Source organism: Cydia strobilella, chromosome 7 (genome assembly GCF_947568885.1).
Source record: "Cydia strobilella chromosome 7, ilCydStro3.1, whole genome shotgun sequence".
NCBI lineage: Eukaryota > Metazoa > Arthropoda > Insecta > Lepidoptera > Tortricidae > Cydia > Cydia strobilella.
Window position 1 is genome coordinate 15775126 of NC_086047.1, and position 19818 is coordinate 15794943.

The following is a 19818-nucleotide window of genomic DNA, read 5'->3' on the forward strand; positions in this document are numbered from 1 at the left end:
GGGTGGCTAAAAAATAAGTGCATTCCCGTTGCCAGGGAGGTTTTGGGATTATACTGAGCTACTTTTACTATGGGACCAACTACAAAATGGCGAAAAACAATTTTCCCTCCCATAGAAAATGGACCAGCCAAAATCTATGAAATAGCCAAATTTTTTTCGCGATTTCGTGGTTGGTCCCATAGTAAAAGTAGCTCAGTATAATCCCAAAACCTCCCTGGCAACGGGAATGCACTTATTTTTTTGCCGTCACCGAGCCTCATGAGGTTAAAGCGGGTTTGACTACATTACTTAGGAGATCTTAGATCCCGTTTTCTAAGGGGACCTTGCATTTTCGATACAAAGCTAACCGCTCGGAACAGGTGTTCTGATTTAGAGTAAATCAGCTCAGATCACCCCCAGAAACACCTGTTCCAAACGGTTTGCTTTGTCTCAAAAATGCAAGGCGGTGGACTTAAGATCTCCGACTAACAGATAAAGAGAAATATGTTAGATCAAAAGTTACCGTTTAATATTGATGGGCGTCTGCAGCGGCGGGTAGCGGTCGCCGGAGCGCGTGTCGCTGGCGCGGCGCAGCCAGGGGTGCTGCAGCACGCGCTAAAGAGATATGTTAGATCAAAAGTTACCGTTTAATATTGATGGGCGTCTGCAGCGGCGGGTAGCGGTCGCCGGAGCGCGTGTCGCTGGCGCGGCGCAGCCAGGGGTGCTGCAGCACGCGCTAAAGAGATATGTTAGATCAAAAGTTACCGTTTAATATTGATGGGCGTCTGCAGCGGCGGGTAGCGGTCGCCGGAGCGCGTGTCGCTGGCGCGGCGCAGCCAGGGGTGCTGCAGCACGCGCTAAAGAGATATGTTAGATAAAAAGTTACCGTTTAATATTGATGGGCGTCTGCAGCGGCGGGTAGCGGTCGCCGGAGCGCGTGTCGCTGGCGCGGCGCAGCCAGGGGTGCTGCAGCACGCGCTAAAGAGATATGTAAGATAAAAAGTTACCGTTTAATATTGATGGGCGTCTGCAGCGGCGGGTAGCGGTCGCCGGAGCGCGTGTCGCTGGCGCGGCGCAGCCAGGGGTGCTGCAGCACGCGCTAAAGAGATATGTTAGATAAAAAGTTACCGTTTAATATTGATGGGCGTCTGCAGCGGCGGGTAGCGGTCGCCGGAGCGCGTGTCGCTGGCGCGGCGCAGCCAGGGGTGCTGCAGCACGCGCTAAAGAGATATGTTAGATAAAAAGTTACCGTTTAATATTGATGGGCGTCTGCAGCGGCGGGTAGCGGTCGCCGGAGCGCGTGTCGCTGGCGCGGCGCAGCCAGGGGTGCTGCAGCACGCGCTAAAGAGATATGTTAGATAAAAAGTTACCGTTTAATATTGATGGGCGTCTGCAGCGGCGGGTAGCGGTCGCCGGAGCGCGTGTCGCTGGCGCGGCGCAGCCAGGGGTGCTGCAGCACGCGCTAAAGAGATATGTTAGATAAAAAGTTACCGTTTAATATTGATGGGCGTCTGCAGCGGCGGGTAGCGGTCGCCGGAGCGCGTGTCGCTGGCGCGGCGCAGCCAGGGGTGCTGCAGCACGCGCTAAAGAGATATGTTAGATAAAAAGTTACCGTTTAATATTGATGGGCGTCTGCAGCGGCGGGTAGCGGTCGCCGGAGCGCGTGTCGCTGGCGCGGCGCAGCCAGGGGTGCTGCAGCACGCGCTAAAGAGATATGTTAGATAAAAAGTTACCGTTTAATATTGATGGGCGTCTGCAGCGGCGGGTAGCGGTCGCCGGAGCGCGTGTCGCTGGCGCGGCGCAGCCAGGGGTGCTGCAGCACGCGCTAAAGAGATATGTTAGATAAAAAGTTACCGTTTAATATTGATGGGCGTCTGCAGCGGCGGGTAGCGGTCGCCGGAGCGCGTGTCGCTGGCGCGGCGCAGCCAGGGGTGCTGCAGCACGCGCTAAAGAGATATGTTAGATAAAAAGTTACCGTTTAATATTGATGGGCGTCTGCAGCGGCGGGTAGCGGTCGCCGGAGCGCGTGTCGCTGGCGCGGCGCAGCCAGGGGTGCTGCAGCACGCGCTAAAGAGATATGTTAGATAAAAAGTTACCGTTTAATATTGATGGGCGTCTGCAGCGGCGGGTAGCGGTCGCCGGAGCGCGTGTCGCTGGCGCGGCGCAGCCAGGGGTGCTGCAGCACGCGCTAAAGAGATATGTTAGATAAAAAGTTACCGTTTAATATTGATGGGCGTCTGCAGCGGCGGGTAGCGGTCGCCGGAGCGCGTGTCGCTGGCGCGGCGCAGCCAGGGGTGCTGCAGCACGCGCTCGGCGCTGAGCCGTCGCCGCGCCTCGCGCACCAGCAGCTGCCGGATCAGGTCCTTGGCCTCGCCGCTGATCCCCGCCCACTCCTCCTCCGGGAACGTGTAGCGGCCCTCCTGGATAACGACACCGACAACCTCGTTACTCATTTACATTTTGCAGCTGACCGGATACAAATATTATGCAAGTAATCATCTTCCTAGCGTTGTTCCAGTATTATGCAGCACACTTAGGGGGTGCAGGCCCTAGTTTTTAAGAAAGCGACTGCCATCTGACCTTCCGATCCAGAAAAGAAACTACCTATCTCGACGAAAGAGTGACGGAGTTTTCCTTCACCCAAAAGCGACTTGTAAACATCAAGTGATGTTTCATACACGCGTTCTAAGATCGTTTGCAGCAAACGTTGGCAGGTACAGGCAGGGGGAAGTCTGTGAGCTACTGCCTAGTAGCATATATATGTGATTTACCAACCTGTATGGAAGTGAACAGGAGGTCCTGACACGCGCGACAGTTCTCGCCGCGCTCCCAGCCGCAGTCGGCCCCGCAATCCGCGCGGAAGGGCGGGTAGCCGCACAGCAGGATGTAGGCGATGACGCCGAGCGACCACAGGTCGCAGCGCTTGTCGTAGTGCGTCGCCGCCGAGCCCGCGAACAGCGACACCACCTCAGGGGCCATGAATTCCGCGCTGCCCACCTGAGGACAAACAAAAAATATCATCATGAATATATTTCATTTACGAAGTTTTTGTGGCTAAGTAAGTAATCTTGTGACGCATTTCCCTACGTCGATTCTGGTCGTTCGCCGGATAATCGCTTAATTGATTATTTATAAACCTTATTAAAATGTGATACGGTATATTATTGGCATACCCCGCGATCGAACTAGCAAATCGGTAGCAGTTGTACGTCAGGATTGTCACTATTGCCAAATGAGGATCATGTTTTTTTGGTACAATGTAAGTATTAGGTACAAGAAATACAGTAAATTTTGTTATCTTTTACTTGTTATCTTTATCTTTTAAAAGAAAATCTAAATGTGAAGAGAAACCATCTTTTTTTTTCTTGGTGGCTTTTACGTTTGACCACGTTGTGTTTCTTTGATTTTTATATTCACTGCACATATGATAAAAAAACTATTCCATATTAATATTTGAATGAAATACGGAAAATACGTGATTTCATATACAAAATGACAGACACATTTCATTTAACATTTATGACATTGATATGTTAATTTATTTTCTTTGATAGAAATTTAAACAAGGTTATATCAAAAGAGGGTCAGTAAAGTTATCATTAAATTGTATTAATATCATAATGACCAACCCTAACATAAAATTGTCATATGCTGTTGGGCCCATAATGTTGATACGTGCTTAACTTTCCTTCTATAGAGTTTTAACTTGTGATATGTGAGTCACTTACCTACTTACTATGAGTATTGCACTTCATATGAAGACAAAACAAAAGTACCTGACCTACGCGCAAGAATCTTAAACAAGAATAATATTATACAGGATGGGCCAGTGATAAATGCATTTAAATTTTTTTTTGTAAATAACCAATTTTTATGTTTTTAAATAAAAAATATAATTAGAAATTGGGATAAAGAAATAAATTTTACGTTTTAAAAATAAATCATCAAGATGTCGTCCGTAGCGGTTGCGGCACTCTTCCAGTCTTGCTTGTAAATTTTGAAAGACTTTCGTTAGAAGTTGCGGAGATATTGATTGGATTTCTTGACGAATATTCTCCTTTAATTCTGCTGTGGTTGTCGGATTATTGGAAACACTTCTTCAAGTAACCCCACAAAAAGAAGTCTGCCGAAGTTAAGTCAGGGCTCCTGGGAGGCCAAGCAAATGTCACCTCGCCTCGATATCAATTTTTGAGGAAACATTTCACGCAAAACTTCCAGGGTCACGTTACTTGTATGGCAGGTGGCCCCGTCTTGCTGAAACCATGTGTTGTTGTTGTAACCATAGGATTCGTGAAGTTTCGAAGCCAGGAAATCTCTTAACACGAAAGTCTTGTTAAGTCTTTGAAAATTTACAAGCAAGACTGGAAGAGTGCCGCAACCGCTACGGACGACATCTTGATGATTTAATTTTTAAAACGTAAAAATTATTTGTTTATTCCAAATTATAATTATTATTTAAAAACATAAAAATTGATTATTTATAAAAAAAATTAAAATGCATTTATCACTGGTGCACCCTGTACTATGTATTATAAAATAAAATATGAGTAAACTAAAATGTACTTCCTAATCACTGCTCATTCTGATATAACTTTATTCTTATCATTTATCACCTCCATAATTACGTTAGATAAAAAACTTGTTTAAAGACTTCATTGTTAAGTGGATATAATAAATTGTATTACTGTGTATGTAAGTGGTAACCGGTGGCCGACTGGATATGAAGTCCGACTTTCAATCCGGAGATCGCCGGGTTCAAATCCTGGCTCGTACCAATGAGTAACTTTTACAGGGAGATTTTCGTGACTTATACAGGTTGGCTAAAAAATAAGTGCATTCCCGTTGCCAGGGAGATTTTGGGATTATACTGAGCAACTTTTACTATGGGACCAACCACGAATTTGCGAAAAAAAAATAACCCCCCATAGAAAATGGACCAGCCAAAATGTGTAAAACAGCTAAAAAAATTTCGCCCTATTTTCAGGTAAGATGAATGAGAAATATTATTCTTAATTAACCATTGGTAGACTCATAACTCATTCTAATAGAAGAGTGAAGAATGGTCAGATAGATGTGTCGTCGATAGCATAGCACTCACCGGTGTCATGAGCTGCGGCGTGGCCAGCGGCCCCGCGAGGCTGGACGTGAAGCTGATGCCGCTGCCGAGGTCAAAGTCGCAGATCTTCACGGGGCACAGCCGGTCCGTGTGCACGCACAGGATGTTCTCCGGCTTGAGGTCGCGGTGCGCCACGCCCTTGCCGTGCAGGAAGTGTAGGGCGTTCGCGATCTCGCGGACGATCTCGGCCGCCTGCGGCTCCGAAAAGTAGTGGTGCTCCTGAATGCGGGATAGGAGCTGGCCACCGTTGATCTGCGACAATCGAAACGGAAGGTGAGATGGATTCCTTGTGGCCTAATAGATAAAAAAGAACAAATGCCGTCAACGCGCACTGCGATCCTCAGAGGATCTCATTTACGGTCAGAAACTTGGCTATTTAGAGTATCTAGTAGTGTTTATTATGGCTGGATTTCTGTAAGCTGAAGACATTTACTACCGACATAGGTTATAAAATCATGTTTTAAAGTAATAACACTAATAACTGAAAAAATAGATCATTTACTCGTAAAATGGTAGTTAGGTATCGTCCGAAGGTGCTTGCGTCAATGCAGTGAGTGCAAGTATATTATTCTAGTCATGTTTAAAGAACCGGAATAGGTCACTGCGCTTCCCTGCGTAATGTATGGGGCTGGACTGACGCTGAGAAGTTAGACTGCTGAGACCCTAACCAACTGCATCACATGGTTTTCGAATGCCTCATAACCAAGTATGACGGGTCACCCATGGATTTCAAAGAGCTCACGAGCGACGCTATCGACTACTTAAGGAATGCTAAATTTAAAATATGACTTGCATGTTAATAATAAAAACACAGTGTAAAATGCCATACGATAAATAAATAAATAAAGTATGACAAGTGACATAAGAGGAACATAAATCATTAATATTTTCTGATTATGTGACTTGTCATACTTTATTTATCTCCCCTGAAATCTACGTATGAATGTTTTGTATAAGGAGACAAGTATAAAACTCGTCATCACAATACATGAAAGTATGTTAATTTCCATATTCTACCTAACTTTATTTTTAAAACAATTCAGTTGAGCCGCACTCGCTGACACAAGATTTTTGGTTGTTTACATTGGATATGTTGTGTTAAGCTTGACGTAAATCATTATCATTCATTACCAAACAGTTTTGTTTTATGTTTATGTAGAAAAATGACGCAATTGTCGAGTAAGTACTGTCCCATTTTAAAATTTAAACATCCGATTAAAACAATAAGGCAGCAAATTAAGCACCGAGACCGCCCCAAATAAAACACAATATACGCTTCGATGTTATAGTCTAACGTTCCTATTGGACCTTATGTGCGGTACAATTGGATATAGATTGGAACTTCCCGAGCTTATGTCACAACATTGTTATCATTCAGTTAATGCATTAGCATTAAAACCATGCAATGTTGTGATCTATAATGTGGTCAACTGATTCAAATGTGAAAACGTGATCTGCGACCGCGTGACTATAAGTGTATTCGCAGCAAAACAGAGGAGTTATTATTTGTACCTACTGATGTGATAGGATAAGAACAATTACAGCTTGGAAAGAACGTTAAATAATACTTCTGCGAAGTAACAACTATCATGAATTAGAAAAAAACAGTGGCCATCATGAAACGAAGCGGCATGACATACTACATTTTTGCGTTCCAGTATAATTGCGCTTTTGGTGCCGGCAGCACCACGACACGTACCCGCTTAATTGCTATAACTGAGTAGATTAAGAAACTCGTCTCTTGGTAAGCCATGATTATTTACAACGCGGTCCACGGGTTTATCGCGTACAACAGGAACACATAAGGAGTAAAGATAAGGTGGCAAACAAAGAGGCAGATTACGCCGAAACAGGTAGTTATTTTATCTAAAAGTCCTCTCGTGGCTTTGCGAGATTTAAGGTTATCGCAGACATAGTAAAGAAAGATCGTTAGATCGCGAATGGAAACCACTGGCTACTGCAAAGTTCTGCCACTTACCGGATTTAAACACTGTATCGTGAACGGATTGATTTGCAGTCGGTAACGAGATAGCTTGCTAGTAGCGTTTAAACAGCAATAAATTATAATACGTAGAACCTACCAAGCTACCATTTCAAGCTGAAACAGGTAACTTTAGGGAGGTGTACAAATCCCTTGAAAGAGTAGAGTTCGGTTGTCGCATTTTTTTTTTTTTATGTACGTTCACCGATTACTCCGAAACCCGTAGTCCGATTTGAGTAATTATTTTTAGGGTTCCGTACCTAAAGGGTAAAAACGTAACCCTATTACTAAGACTCCTCTGTCCGTCTGTCTGTCACCAGGCTGTATCTCATGAACCGTGATAGATAACAGTTGAAATGTTCACAGATGATGTATTTCTGTTGCCACTATAACAACAAATACTAAAAAAGTACGTAACTCTCGGTGGGTGAGTCCGACTCGCACTTGTCCGGTCTTTTTGTTCGAAAGGAGCTACCTCCTATAGACTTAAAATAAAGCTGATTATTTTTGACTTTTATTGTTACTACTTGGCTTGGCACTGGCAAAAAGGATAATATTTTATTACATACTTTTTGAAGTCGGTTTTCTTTTTTTGTAAAGTTTTTATTGTGGCTTCAGCGGTTTTTTTTTTTAACATTTTCTCGTCAAAGTAATATAAAAAATATTGCATGCAGACAGGCATTCATACTATTTAGTTATTTACAGCCTAGAACAATACTAATTATTTATCGTATGGCTGGCCATGAGAGAACTTTGGCAGCTGCACTATCCTTATGATCTCGCAGCTTTCTCTACTCTTCACAACAATGAATCCGGATGCACAATACTCTAATAGTAACTCTGCGAGATGTTACTATCTGGAGCACAACAATAGTAAATTAATTTTATAATTTAATTATTATTGCAGTAGTCGGGTTAGTGGTCAACGACATATCTGTTTCCTCAATGCTTAAAGATAACATGCACGCACCATAACGAAGTGAGTAATTGTTTACATAGGCACTTTAGTATAATACCTACAGTTTGTCTTTAGTCTACCTTAAAACTATAACAATAAGTTGAATTAACAAAATTCTGAATGTCAATATTGCGAATACCGATATCTGAACAATACAAAACAGATGAAATTTCATTGTTATATTATATGGGATACGCGTGTTTATCCATATGGCGCGACTGTTTCGTTGAGTCATTGCTAAAAGCGGAAAATATCTACGATATATTTTCACCACATTATAAGTCTTATTATATGACATTAATACAAAAATATGGAATATTTACATATTAATGAATCCGTGAAGCGTCAAAAAAAATAGGAATACAGATGTAAATGCATAATTATTTTCCATCGTATTTTCACGGAAACGTACCAACGTGTCTTGCTATTTTAGTCAGTCTTGGTACAAAAAGTACTGAGGTTGACTGAAGTAGCATGACGAATACGAACGTTTCCGAGAAAATACGATGGAAAACAATTATGCAATACATCTGTACATAAGAATAGGTACCTATCATTACATCAGTAACTAAATATTTCGTTAACCTGAAAATAATGTGCTCGAAGCGATGGCTTTGCGAACACGAGTACCTTTGCATGACTAATAGAGTGGAAAAATGAAAAATTCCGAACATATGAGTCAGAACAACTGTTTTGAACCTAGACGTTGACAATGCAGTGACATTTTAGTTGAAAATTTATTTCATCCAACTATACCTGCCCTGCCTATAATGGTGGTATAAGTACCTACATGATTTCGTGATGTAACTGCGAGAGAAAGCTTAAGGCTTGCATATACGGCAAACAAGGACCAACGACCGTCTATAATAACTTGCTATAGGTTTCTTTACCTACAGCTATTTCGAAATAAAACATTTTGTATGGTCCGAGTACTAAGGACTCGCAAACAGTTGGGCAATCTGAAAGCTGAGACGGCAAGATGCGACGTTAGGATTTTGTAGATTTTTTTTACGCTGGATAGACTGATTTAAATTGTATTTACGCGCAGCGTATTATACATGTAACAGTACCAATGTAAACAGACAATGGCAAGAGTGTCGGGTCACAGTTATCCGATATTTTCACCAGTGATCGGAATAGGCAGAGTATAAATACCTAAACTTGGTAGAACAAAGTCATAAAGTGGAGACTGCCTTGCGATAACATTTTTTTTCGGGACTAAAGTCCCGGAAACGTACGAAGTAAATAATATTGTTATAAATACGGTAAAAAACAATGCATTCCTCGTTTTTGTTCAATACAAGCAATAGGCGTAAAATAAAATAACCAATTTGTTTCTGCAACTTTCCATATATATTTCTTAAATCTAAATACACACATATTGTCAATTAAATATTAGTTGCGAATATGATCCTGATTCTGACGACATATACTTAGATTTAAGAAATATACATAATCATTATTATTATTTTTTAATGTTATAAGCTTTATTGAAAAGATGATAAATAAAATTTACATTAATTGTATAAAACAATCATTGTACGTCGCGAGACATATTACAGAGAACAATAGTATTTTATACAATCGTGATATAATAGAGAGCTTTTCAGTCGAGTACCGTGTTTAAGCAACGAAGCTTGCTGGATTTGTTAGAACATTTTCCCGAACTCATTATTTCTTCGAAGTAAATTTTCCGTTCGCATTTTTCCCTGATCGGTAAAATCCATATGCATCATAATATACTTTTCGTTATTTTAGTCAGTAAGTACACTTTCCGTTCGCATTGTTCCCCGATCGGTAAAATCCATATGTACCATAATTATTATTTTTTTGTTTTTTCATTTCGCGTTTCTTCTTAAACGTTATTATAAGATATATACATCTCTCAAAGACCTTATATGCTAATTAAACCTACCTAACGTAACGTAACTTAGAGCCGCTACAGACTGACTGCAGTCTAACCGAAACATGTATGGGAACTCCGACTGCACGTTGTCTATACAAAATGCAGTTGGGTTGTAGTCCGTCTGTATCGGCCCTTAACCTATTGGTACCTAAACAATTTTTACAAATATAAAGTGACTGCCCCTGGATATTGGTAAGTATACAGTGAATCATGCTACTCGTTTTATGAGGAATTGATTAGCTGCAACAAGTAGTTAGGTTGGTTAGATTCGCTATCGAGTAAGTGTAAGTATGTATTCGAGTGTTTGCAGTTGTGTAGCGGGAAACCTCTTTGATTATCGTATTACTATGATTACTACCAAAGAGCATATAATCACTACGTTCTATTGTAATTATTTTTTGTTGAGTTTGACAATGATTTCGTAAGTCTGCCAAATTTCACCTACGTCGTTTGGTTCGAATTTAACATTGGATACTAAAAATGGATTCAGATTCATCCAGTAGTAGTGAGTGTAGTGACAATACCAATTTTAAGTTCATCGAAAGCACTCACGGTGGGCAACTGCTGATAAGAGCTGGACGTCGACATTACTTCCACCGGGCCAACAAAGATTCTTCAGTGTGGCGATGTTCTACAAAATATTGTAATGGGACTATAACAGTTAGTTCTAAGGAACCAACAATTCTAAAATCCAAGGATCACTCGTGCATACCCGATTATGAGAGCATCGACGTCGAAGAATCGATTATTGCTCTTAAGAAAAAAGTTGCTACTGATTTTCGACCTGTCCCTTTAATTTTTAAGGAAGAAATGCGAAAATTTCATAACCGGATAGAGTATGTCGACAAAGTCCCAACATTTTATGAAAAGCGGGATTCTTTGTACGCAGCACAGAAAAAGGCTTCGGGGAGTAATACCTTCCAGACTTGTGAAGACGTCATCATCCCAGATTTTTTATCGGAAAACTTTTTGGTATATAATGAAGATAATATCCTAATATTCATTAGCGAACAATGCAAGGACTACGTCAAACACGTTGACACCTACTTTTTTGACGGAACGTTTAAAATTGTCCCGAAGCCGTACACCCAGCTTTATACCATTCATGGGGATATAGGATCTACTGAAGAGCACACAAATGTGGTCCCATTTATATACGCCTTGCTTGGTAATAAAAAACAGAGCACTTATGAAAAATTATTCCTTGCTATTAAGAATACTATACCCAATTTCTCACCCAAATATGCCAAGATGGATTTTGAGGTAGCCGCAATTAATGCGATGAAGATAGTATTTGAGACTACAAAAGTCTCAGGTTGTTACTTCCACTTCACGCAAGCAGTGTGGAGTAAGGCTGAGCAATTTGGGATGACGCTAACTCGTGAAGGCAGCAGCTACGTGGCTAAATGTGTCGCTATCGCACATTTACCAGATTCCAAAATACTGGAAGGATGGTACACCGTTTCAGGAAAGCCCCCGACTCTACCAGCGGTTGAAAAATTCAACAGATATATGGCCTCTCAGTGGTTTTCCATGAAACAAATTAGGCTGGTTTCATGCTATGCACAGAGACATAGAACCAACAATGTTGTGGAGGGGTTCCACAGCCATCTTAATAAAGAGATGCAGAGAAACCGCAGCTTGTTTAACATGATTTCAAATTTGAAAGAACAATCAAAAGACTTTGATTTCAAGATCCTTCAAGCTGAATTAAAAACGGTTTCTCGCAAAAGAGCACTAAAATTCATTCACATGGACCAAAAAATCCAGAACATTATTGACAGTTATTTAACGAATGTCATAGATATCGGGCATTGCATTGAAAAGTTATCTTACTTAAAATATTAGATAAGTTTCAACAGTTTTTTTACGCTTTTTAAAGGAATGTTCAGTGTTTGTGTTTAATCAGTGGTATTTATGTTATGTTACAATGAATTGAATGTTATTTTTTTTAAGATAAGTTTTTAAGATAAGTTTAAGATATAGTTTAGGAATAAAAATTAAAAATGCTTTAAAATGTTTTTAATTAAGAACTTACAACATAACAGTAAATTTCATACATTCAATAAATAAGAGTTGGTACACTCAAGGTGCAAGGTAAAAAGTAATGAAATCTAGACAAAGTCGTGCCAAGTGTAAGGTTCCTTACTGAGATGTCTTTATTATTTTTAGTTAATGTTGTGTGACTTGACCGTTGACTTGTACCCAGTAACGTATAAAGAGTTTTCAAATTATATTCTCAACGAACATTCATACTACGTAATCCTCTGTGTACAAATGTGTTGAAAAAGGTGAATACCTTTATATTTGAATTTACAACAACAAGTCAACGTCCAAGTCACACAACATTAACTATAAATAATAAAGAAATCGCAGTAAGGAACCTTAGACTTGGCACGACTTTGTCTAGATTTCATTACTTTTTAGAGATAAACAAGCAGCTCCATCGAAGACTTGGCTAGTTTTTTACAGAATGTTTTTGATGGGATTTCACTTCTTTTTGTAGAAACGTGGGCTTAAATGAAGCAGGCCGATTCATCATCTAACTATCACCATACCAAGTTAAATATTTTTTGTAAAGGCGGTATATGTCGATATCTCTAATAGTTTGGTTGGGCTCTTGTTTTTTCTAATCAGGGTCACCAGGTACTCCAGATCTTCGATTATCCTAGTTTTTATATATATTATTATAGTTTTCCCTTTATGTGGCCATTAAACCCTATATCAGTACCAAATTTCAGCTCTCTGAGTTTATGGGAAGTACTAGTTCTATTTTGATGATCATGAGTGAGTGAGTGAGTGAGTGTCATAAATGCGAAACTTTGCTTTCACTTAGCTTCGGAACTAAATGACCTACAGACTTGAAATTTTGGATTTTAAGTATGTGATTATAGCTTACTGGATGACGAAAATTTCTGCGTTCTGGTTTCTGGCCTTATCCAGAGGTTCTCAAATAGGGGCCTGAAAATGCGGCGAAATGGTTCCAGTAAAGTATGGTACGGCAGTGTTTGCTACGCGCTCGACTTGGCGGGGGCACTGCCGTGCCCCCAGATTCTTATCAATACAGTGATTTAATTTATAATTATACCTGACAAACTTTTATAAATGATGAAACAAATCAACATTAGGCCTTCCTAATTGACAACATTTAAATATTATATAGATAGATGCTCTTAAACGAAAACTTTTTTTTATATTTGTTATTTAAATTGTCTAAATATTCATCATTGGAAAAAAACCGTTTTAATATAATCCCGAAAGTGTAAATATGCTGCATTGAAAAAAGACGATAGTAAAATATACTCATAGAAAAAAAAGAAAGCAATAAAATAAATAATCAGAAAACTATAATACTGTAAAAAAAAACTTTCGGGGAAAAATGCGAACGGAAAATTTACTTCGAAGAAATAATGAGTTCGGGAAAATGTTCTAACAAATCAGCTTATAACATTAAAAAATAATAATAATGATTATGTATATTTCTTAAATCTAAGTATATGTCGTCAGAATCAGGATCATATTCGCAACTAATATTTAATTGACAATATGTGTGTATTTAGATTTAAGAAATATATATGGAAAGTTGCAGAAACAAATTGGTTATTTTATTTTACGCCTATTGCTTGTATTGAACAAAAACGAGGAATGCATTGTTTTTTACCGTATTTATAACAATATTATTTACTTCGTACGTTTCCGGGACTTTAGTCCCGAAAAAAAATGTTATCGCAAGGCAGTCTCCACTTTATGACTTTGTTCTACCAAGTTTAGGTATTTATACTCTGCCTATTCCGATCACTGATTTTCACGTACACAAAAAGAGTTTTGCTTTACGATGCATTTGTATTCTGGCAATTAGATAGAAATATGATATGAATATGATAAGTTCCATGCCACAAGTAACAGATCTTTCCATTATTGTGCATTTATTTATCATCGGGCAAAACGATAAAATCATGACAAGTTTTTCACAAAACGATAACTGTTCAAATCCTTACATACCTTACGTATTAGTAGAAGGTAGCTGACTTTTAGGATTAAAATTAGTTTTTATATAACATTTACTTAACGTAATACAAATCAGCTTCGTTCAGCCAAGCCTTCAACCAGTCAGTGGCCCAGAAGACACAATTTTAAGAAAAAAAAAAGAAACTTAAGGATGTTTTAACTACACTTACCTTCTCAAAGACAAGATAAAACTTGTCGGTGTCCTCAAAGAATTCAATGAGCTGGATTATGTTTGGGTGTCCCTGGCAGTAGTGGAAGGTCTCCACCTCGCGGAACACCCGGGCGCGGGCGTGCCCCGGCACTTTGTCGATGATCTTCACAGCGAACTCCTGCCCAGTGTAGATGTTAACGCAAGTCTGCACCGAGGCGTACGCACCCTCGCCCAATACCTCGCCCGTGAGCTTGTACAGGTCTGGAACAAGTTACATTCTGTTAAATACAAACGTAGTGATCCTAACAGTGCCCCGTCTTTCTAAATTGATTTTCTATTATTATCTTCATAACATCTATCTATATCCGATATCTGATGTAGGCTGCTTTTGCATCAGAAACGTCCGTATCCGGTAGGTATTAAGGGGATCCCATGCCCCAATGATCTTCGATCTGATGCCCTTAGTTTTCTTATGTTTTTTGTAGCTTATCATATTAACAGGAACGGCTTTATAGTATCCCATATTTACTTCAAAGTTCATGTTTTCGAGATATTTGGCATCAAAGTTGATTAATTTTAGGCCAAAAAACTGGTTATCTGGTCATAACTTTTATGTTAATTAGTTTAAAATTAGACAAATTTTTAGACGTCAAAGACGAACCCAAATATGTAGATTTTGTATATGTAAGATCTTTCACAGCAATCGAGATACAAAAAAAGTGTTTTTTTAGACAATGTTTAAAAAAATCATAAATAAATAAGTATTAATTTCTTTCAAAATCCGGTAGACAAAAATGGAGATAAAAGATTGAAGAACCGATAGCCGTTTGTATTACAATTCTATATATAGTGCATAAGTAGGAGGTACGATTCAAAACTTGTTAAAAATCGATGAAAACCTCGATTTTTGACAAGTGGCATAGGTCAAAAGCTAAGTTACAAAACCTGTTTCCTTTGGCGCTAAGCTAAAATAATTATAAATAAATATATGTCATGTTGGTAATAAATGTAGACTTCGTCAGCTACCTATGCTCGGGTCAGTAAACTTCCTGTTTCTTAGTGTTTGATTAAAGTTCCTTGTTTCTATGTCCTACGACTTCTACGTTACAGAAAAGTTGTAAAACCTTATTTTTGTATACGAATAATACGATACCAAATGCATAACTACAATAGCAGTGAACTGGCGGAAACGTACAAACAGCCATAGAAACAGAAGCGATGGTTGTGCATCTTACATATAATGCTAATATAAACTATGATTCAATAACCTAACTAAGGCCATTCGAAGGGATTTTTAACTCCTTGAACGTTACAAGTGTAATTTACTAAACATCACGTTGAGCACCCATTTGTCAATTTAAATACGGAAACTGTTTACAATTTGGTCATTATTCAAGCCCACCTTGACACGATTTAATAGAATACCTAATCAAATTGTTGACAGCATTCGAAGCGTCGATACCGAATACCGATACCTATTGATAATTCCCTACTTATGATTATTGCTTCAGTCATGGTGATCCTGTCTGTCTGTCGAGTGCCTTATTTTGACTACCGCATGACTCAAGCTACCATTTGAATATTAACTACGACAGCAAAGTTCAGTGATTTTTCACGGTTCACCTTGAAAATGATACGACATTTAGGATTCTGTAATACCTACGAAAATTTAGCTAATAGTTGTTGCCTTGTTCTGTTGAAAGAACCTAGTTCAATTACTAAAAGGTGCGTCCAAATCTAGGGAATGCGCACATTTAGTTTGCTGTAGATTGCATACTTTTTGGGAGCCTTGAACGAGCTGCAAACTGAAGCATAATGCGTGCACGCTCGTGGCACATTTGCTAGATTTAGACGCACCTTGAGAATTTTGGGAATGTGTGACTGTACCTTGAAAACACGATGTGACCACCGAGCTTCCAGAGCGCTTCTTCCTCCGGCGCTTCCTTCGCGCCTCCTCCTTGCGCCGTTGCAGATCCTCGCTGTCAGGTATGGGAACGGGGGCCGACGGCTCCGAGCCTCGCGGACTCTCGTCGGACTCGCGCTCGCTCGACGACTGACTGCTGCAACGGCCTACGCCTGCAGGCAAAAAAGAAGATAAATAAAGTATGATTATTATGGAGCCTAAATTGTACTTTTAAGTAATACTTATTACATGTGATATTTTAATAAAAGTTTGTATTTAAAGAATATTGACAATAATGACATGGTATTGTATAGTCACAATAGTGCGCAGGTGTAAATTTCAGGTCATGAGACGGCCTTATGAGCATTTAAGCCAACAATTGCATGCAAAATGAGAACGCGGGTCGGAATTCGTATGTGCCTACTTCAATTTCTACTGCACGAAGCGTGCGTAATGGGCGAAGATAAGAAGTGAGCATCAAGGAGAAACGAGGATGTAAAAACAACGGAAGATTAATTATCACGGGGTCGAGGTGAGACGCCGCACATTTAAAAGCCGATCCCCAAAGAAGTCTTAAACCAGATGTAAAATAAGTACTACTTATTACATTAGGGAGGATACTCACAGTTAAATTTCCATACGAAAGTGTTTTGCGTAATGTATAAAAAAAAATAGCTACTGTGGTTTCACCAGTCACGTTAATTAATATTCGAAAATACAAAACATGCAAATGATTTTGCTTTTGAAAGAAAGAAAGAAAGAGAAAATAAATTTATTCAGGACGCTTACAGTATTGCTTAAATCTAATACAAAACTTTTATTAATAAAAAACATAAACGTCACTGAAAAGGTCTCCCCTCAGCTTGATGTCAAGTTACCTTTCTTTTGCAAAGGTAAATTAACGTGGTTAACAAAATAAAATGATAAATTAAGTAAGTGATTTAAAAATAGCAATCACACCACACCCCGCCACATGATTATGTACAATACATCTGTATGGAAACTGTCTCCACCTCTAAAGGACGGTGACCCGTAAGGTTGACTGAATTAAGAAGTCCCTTATTTTTCTGCAGTGCATGAATAACTAGGCATCATGCATGCTGCATCGATACAATGGCGACGATCGACAGCTCTCACTCAACGCGTACGTTGTGCCAGCTGCTATTGTTGCAACGTTTTCACAGTGGTTGCTTGCTTGCTTTTGTAATACTAACAGTTTAACATTGTTTTGAATAGATGAACTTTCGAAAACGTCAGGTAGTTTTTAAGACTTTCAAGTAAGAATATGGTTCTGAAATTTGAGCTCTCCTTCGTCGAATCCGTAATATGAACGTTTCAGCTCCCAGATTGTTGTAGTAAAATGATAAATCTCCACCTATTCAAGAGTTAATTTATAGATCGTAGGTATATGCGTAGCTCTCTAGATGAACTCGACGTTGATAATTTCGCTAAGTCCAATGCTCTAGTTTCAAAAACGATTTGCTATTAAAAACCTATAACGACTTTTTCCTTTCGTTAAAAAAAATACGTAGGTGTCCACCGTCACCCATATCCCAGTTGGCAGCCTCACAAGCGGTCCTTTCATCAGCCACGTGGCATGGCAGTCATCGATATCAATAATCTGTCGTGCAAGCTGAGTTGGCAAACAGTCGCGGTTCAACGACCGCCGCACCCGCGCTGCGCGTACGCCGCGCCCGCGTTACGTAGCGAGCTAGCGAGGTCGTGGTGGGAATGGCGACGGAGGTTCCTGATGCCGTCATCTGATAGTTATAGCTGGACTCATTGGTAACATTGGACTAACAGCTAATTAAATACAAATTACGCTTACCAATGTTATTTTATGACACAATACAAGAAGTTAATACTCGATCGAGTATTGGTAGAACACCAATGTTTTTTGAATAAAAGTATAGTCTAAAATATCTTAAAACGATATAAAGATATATAGGGCTCTCGAACAGAACAGAGTAACACGAAAAAACCGGCCAAGTGCGAGTCGGACTCGCGCACCGAGGGTTCCGTACTTTTTAGTATTTGTTGTTATAGCGGCAACAGAAATACATCATCTGTGAAGACAGACAGACGGACGGACAGACGGACAGCGGAGTCTTAGTAATAGGGTCCCGTTTTTACCCTTTGGCTACGGAACCCTAAAAAGGAAAATTACTGGTCGTGTAAATAGAAAAAAATATATGAAAAGGCGAAACTGAACTGCAGAGCGATTGTGTTAGAACAATTATGCTGTTCGTGCGGTTTAGTGATAAAAAAGAAACTTACAAGCAATGAGGTCATCGTAGGACGTACTTAACTACTCAGAGCAGGGCTATTTCAACGGTTTTTCGAGCATTTTCCCCAGGAAAACAAGTATTGTGTGACTTCCAATTATGTACAGCTGTTAAGCATATCAAGATCAGATTTGTTTTGGTTTCCGTGAAGTGCACGTTGGGCTATGACAATATCAGATAGAACAGTGCGCAATAGCAAGCAATGGTAACAATAAGATACGCCCACACACACACAATCTCCCGTTTCAACAGAGCTTCCTGTCTCAATAACAACATTGAATAATATTGCTATTTGTGTTTGTTTACAATAGTATTAAACGGTTCTATTTAATCTCCATAGTTTCCATAGCCTCCGGGAGCAGAGTCGCAGTCAAAACTTATACAAGAGCAAAGCGGAATATTTTTATGGTTCGATTGCGTCATGTGTAATTTTGATCTCGGAATGAACTCTTTTCTTGACACGTTTGATATATTTATTTCCATTTCGTCGTTAATCCAAACAGTTTACTAACATTTGAGATTGATCAGACAAAATACGCAATAAACAAATTACACAATCAAACCAGTTTTTATCAGAGCATGCTGAAGCTTTAGGGGGGATGGACAGTTATTTAGTTAATACTGTAGTATCACTAGACTTATATTGACCGGGATATAGACCGTGATTACCTTTTGTATTATTTGTAAGGTCCCGATATTTCGACGCAGTTACATGCATCATGTTCACGGGTGACTGAAGATAGCGGGTGGGTGTCAAAGTTGTGTAGACAGCGCTCTGTCTACCCTCATTCTTGCGCGTCGGCTGCGTTCACTTTCAACGTTACCAACGGTCGCATTCACACTTGTTGGTCCGGTCGCGTTCACAATCGTTGGTCTGTCCAAACACACTACACTCACGGTGTCACTACGCGTGTTTGATTCGGATATCACTGGTTTTTTACACAAACAAATCACAGGATTCCACACATTTGATAGTTTAAACCCATCTTCACGATTGAAATTTTTGTATTAGTGAATTTCAACGGCTTCTCTTACCAATCTTGGTATATAGTGGCGTTCTGTCGAAATGACCTTGGGACTATGCAACTCGATCCAGTGATTTGTACCCGACTCAAGGAGATGCTGAGCAATAGCTGACTTGCGAACGTCATTGTTCTTGACCGCAGCAATGTGTTCTTTAATTCTGCAGGCAATAGTGCGTTTGGTCTGCCCAATGTACGAACTACCACAGCTGCACTCAACTTTGTATACACCAGGTTTTTCCAGGGGAAAATTGTCTAGGCGACCGCAGAAATTGTGCAATTTTCCTGTGCGGGGTGAAGATAGTTTTTACAGAGTAGTTATTTAGTATCTTTGATATCTTGTCTGTCACACCCTTGACGTACGGCATAAACGCTGGCTGTCTCTCAACGCGACACACGCGACCACGGTCTATATCCCGGTCAATATAAGTCTAGTGAAACTAACCGTGAATCATTCAAAACTCTAATACTGTAGTGTTATCAGAATCTGCTATTTGTATTTTATTGTT

The 19818-nt window shown here is 39.8% G+C and overlaps 1 protein-coding gene across 1 annotated transcript in view; it reads right to left on the reverse strand.

Annotated features, from left to right (window-relative positions):
* Positions 1 to 19818, reverse strand: part of LOC134743231 (MAP kinase-interacting serine/threonine-protein kinase 1-like) — a 35808-nt gene that overhangs the window by 2309 nt on the left and 13681 nt on the right. The window contains exons 2-6 of the mRNA XM_063676634.1: positions 15987 to 16175; positions 14119 to 14360; positions 5078 to 5347; positions 2755 to 2976; positions 2197 to 2399 (exon numbers count right to left, since the gene is read on the reverse strand). Of these exons, the coding sequence (XP_063532704.1) occupies positions 2197 to 2399; positions 2755 to 2976; positions 5078 to 5347; positions 14119 to 14360; positions 15987 to 16175 (1126 nt within the window). The remainder of the gene's footprint in view (positions 1 to 2196; positions 2400 to 2754; positions 2977 to 5077; positions 5348 to 14118; positions 14361 to 15986; positions 16176 to 19818) is intronic.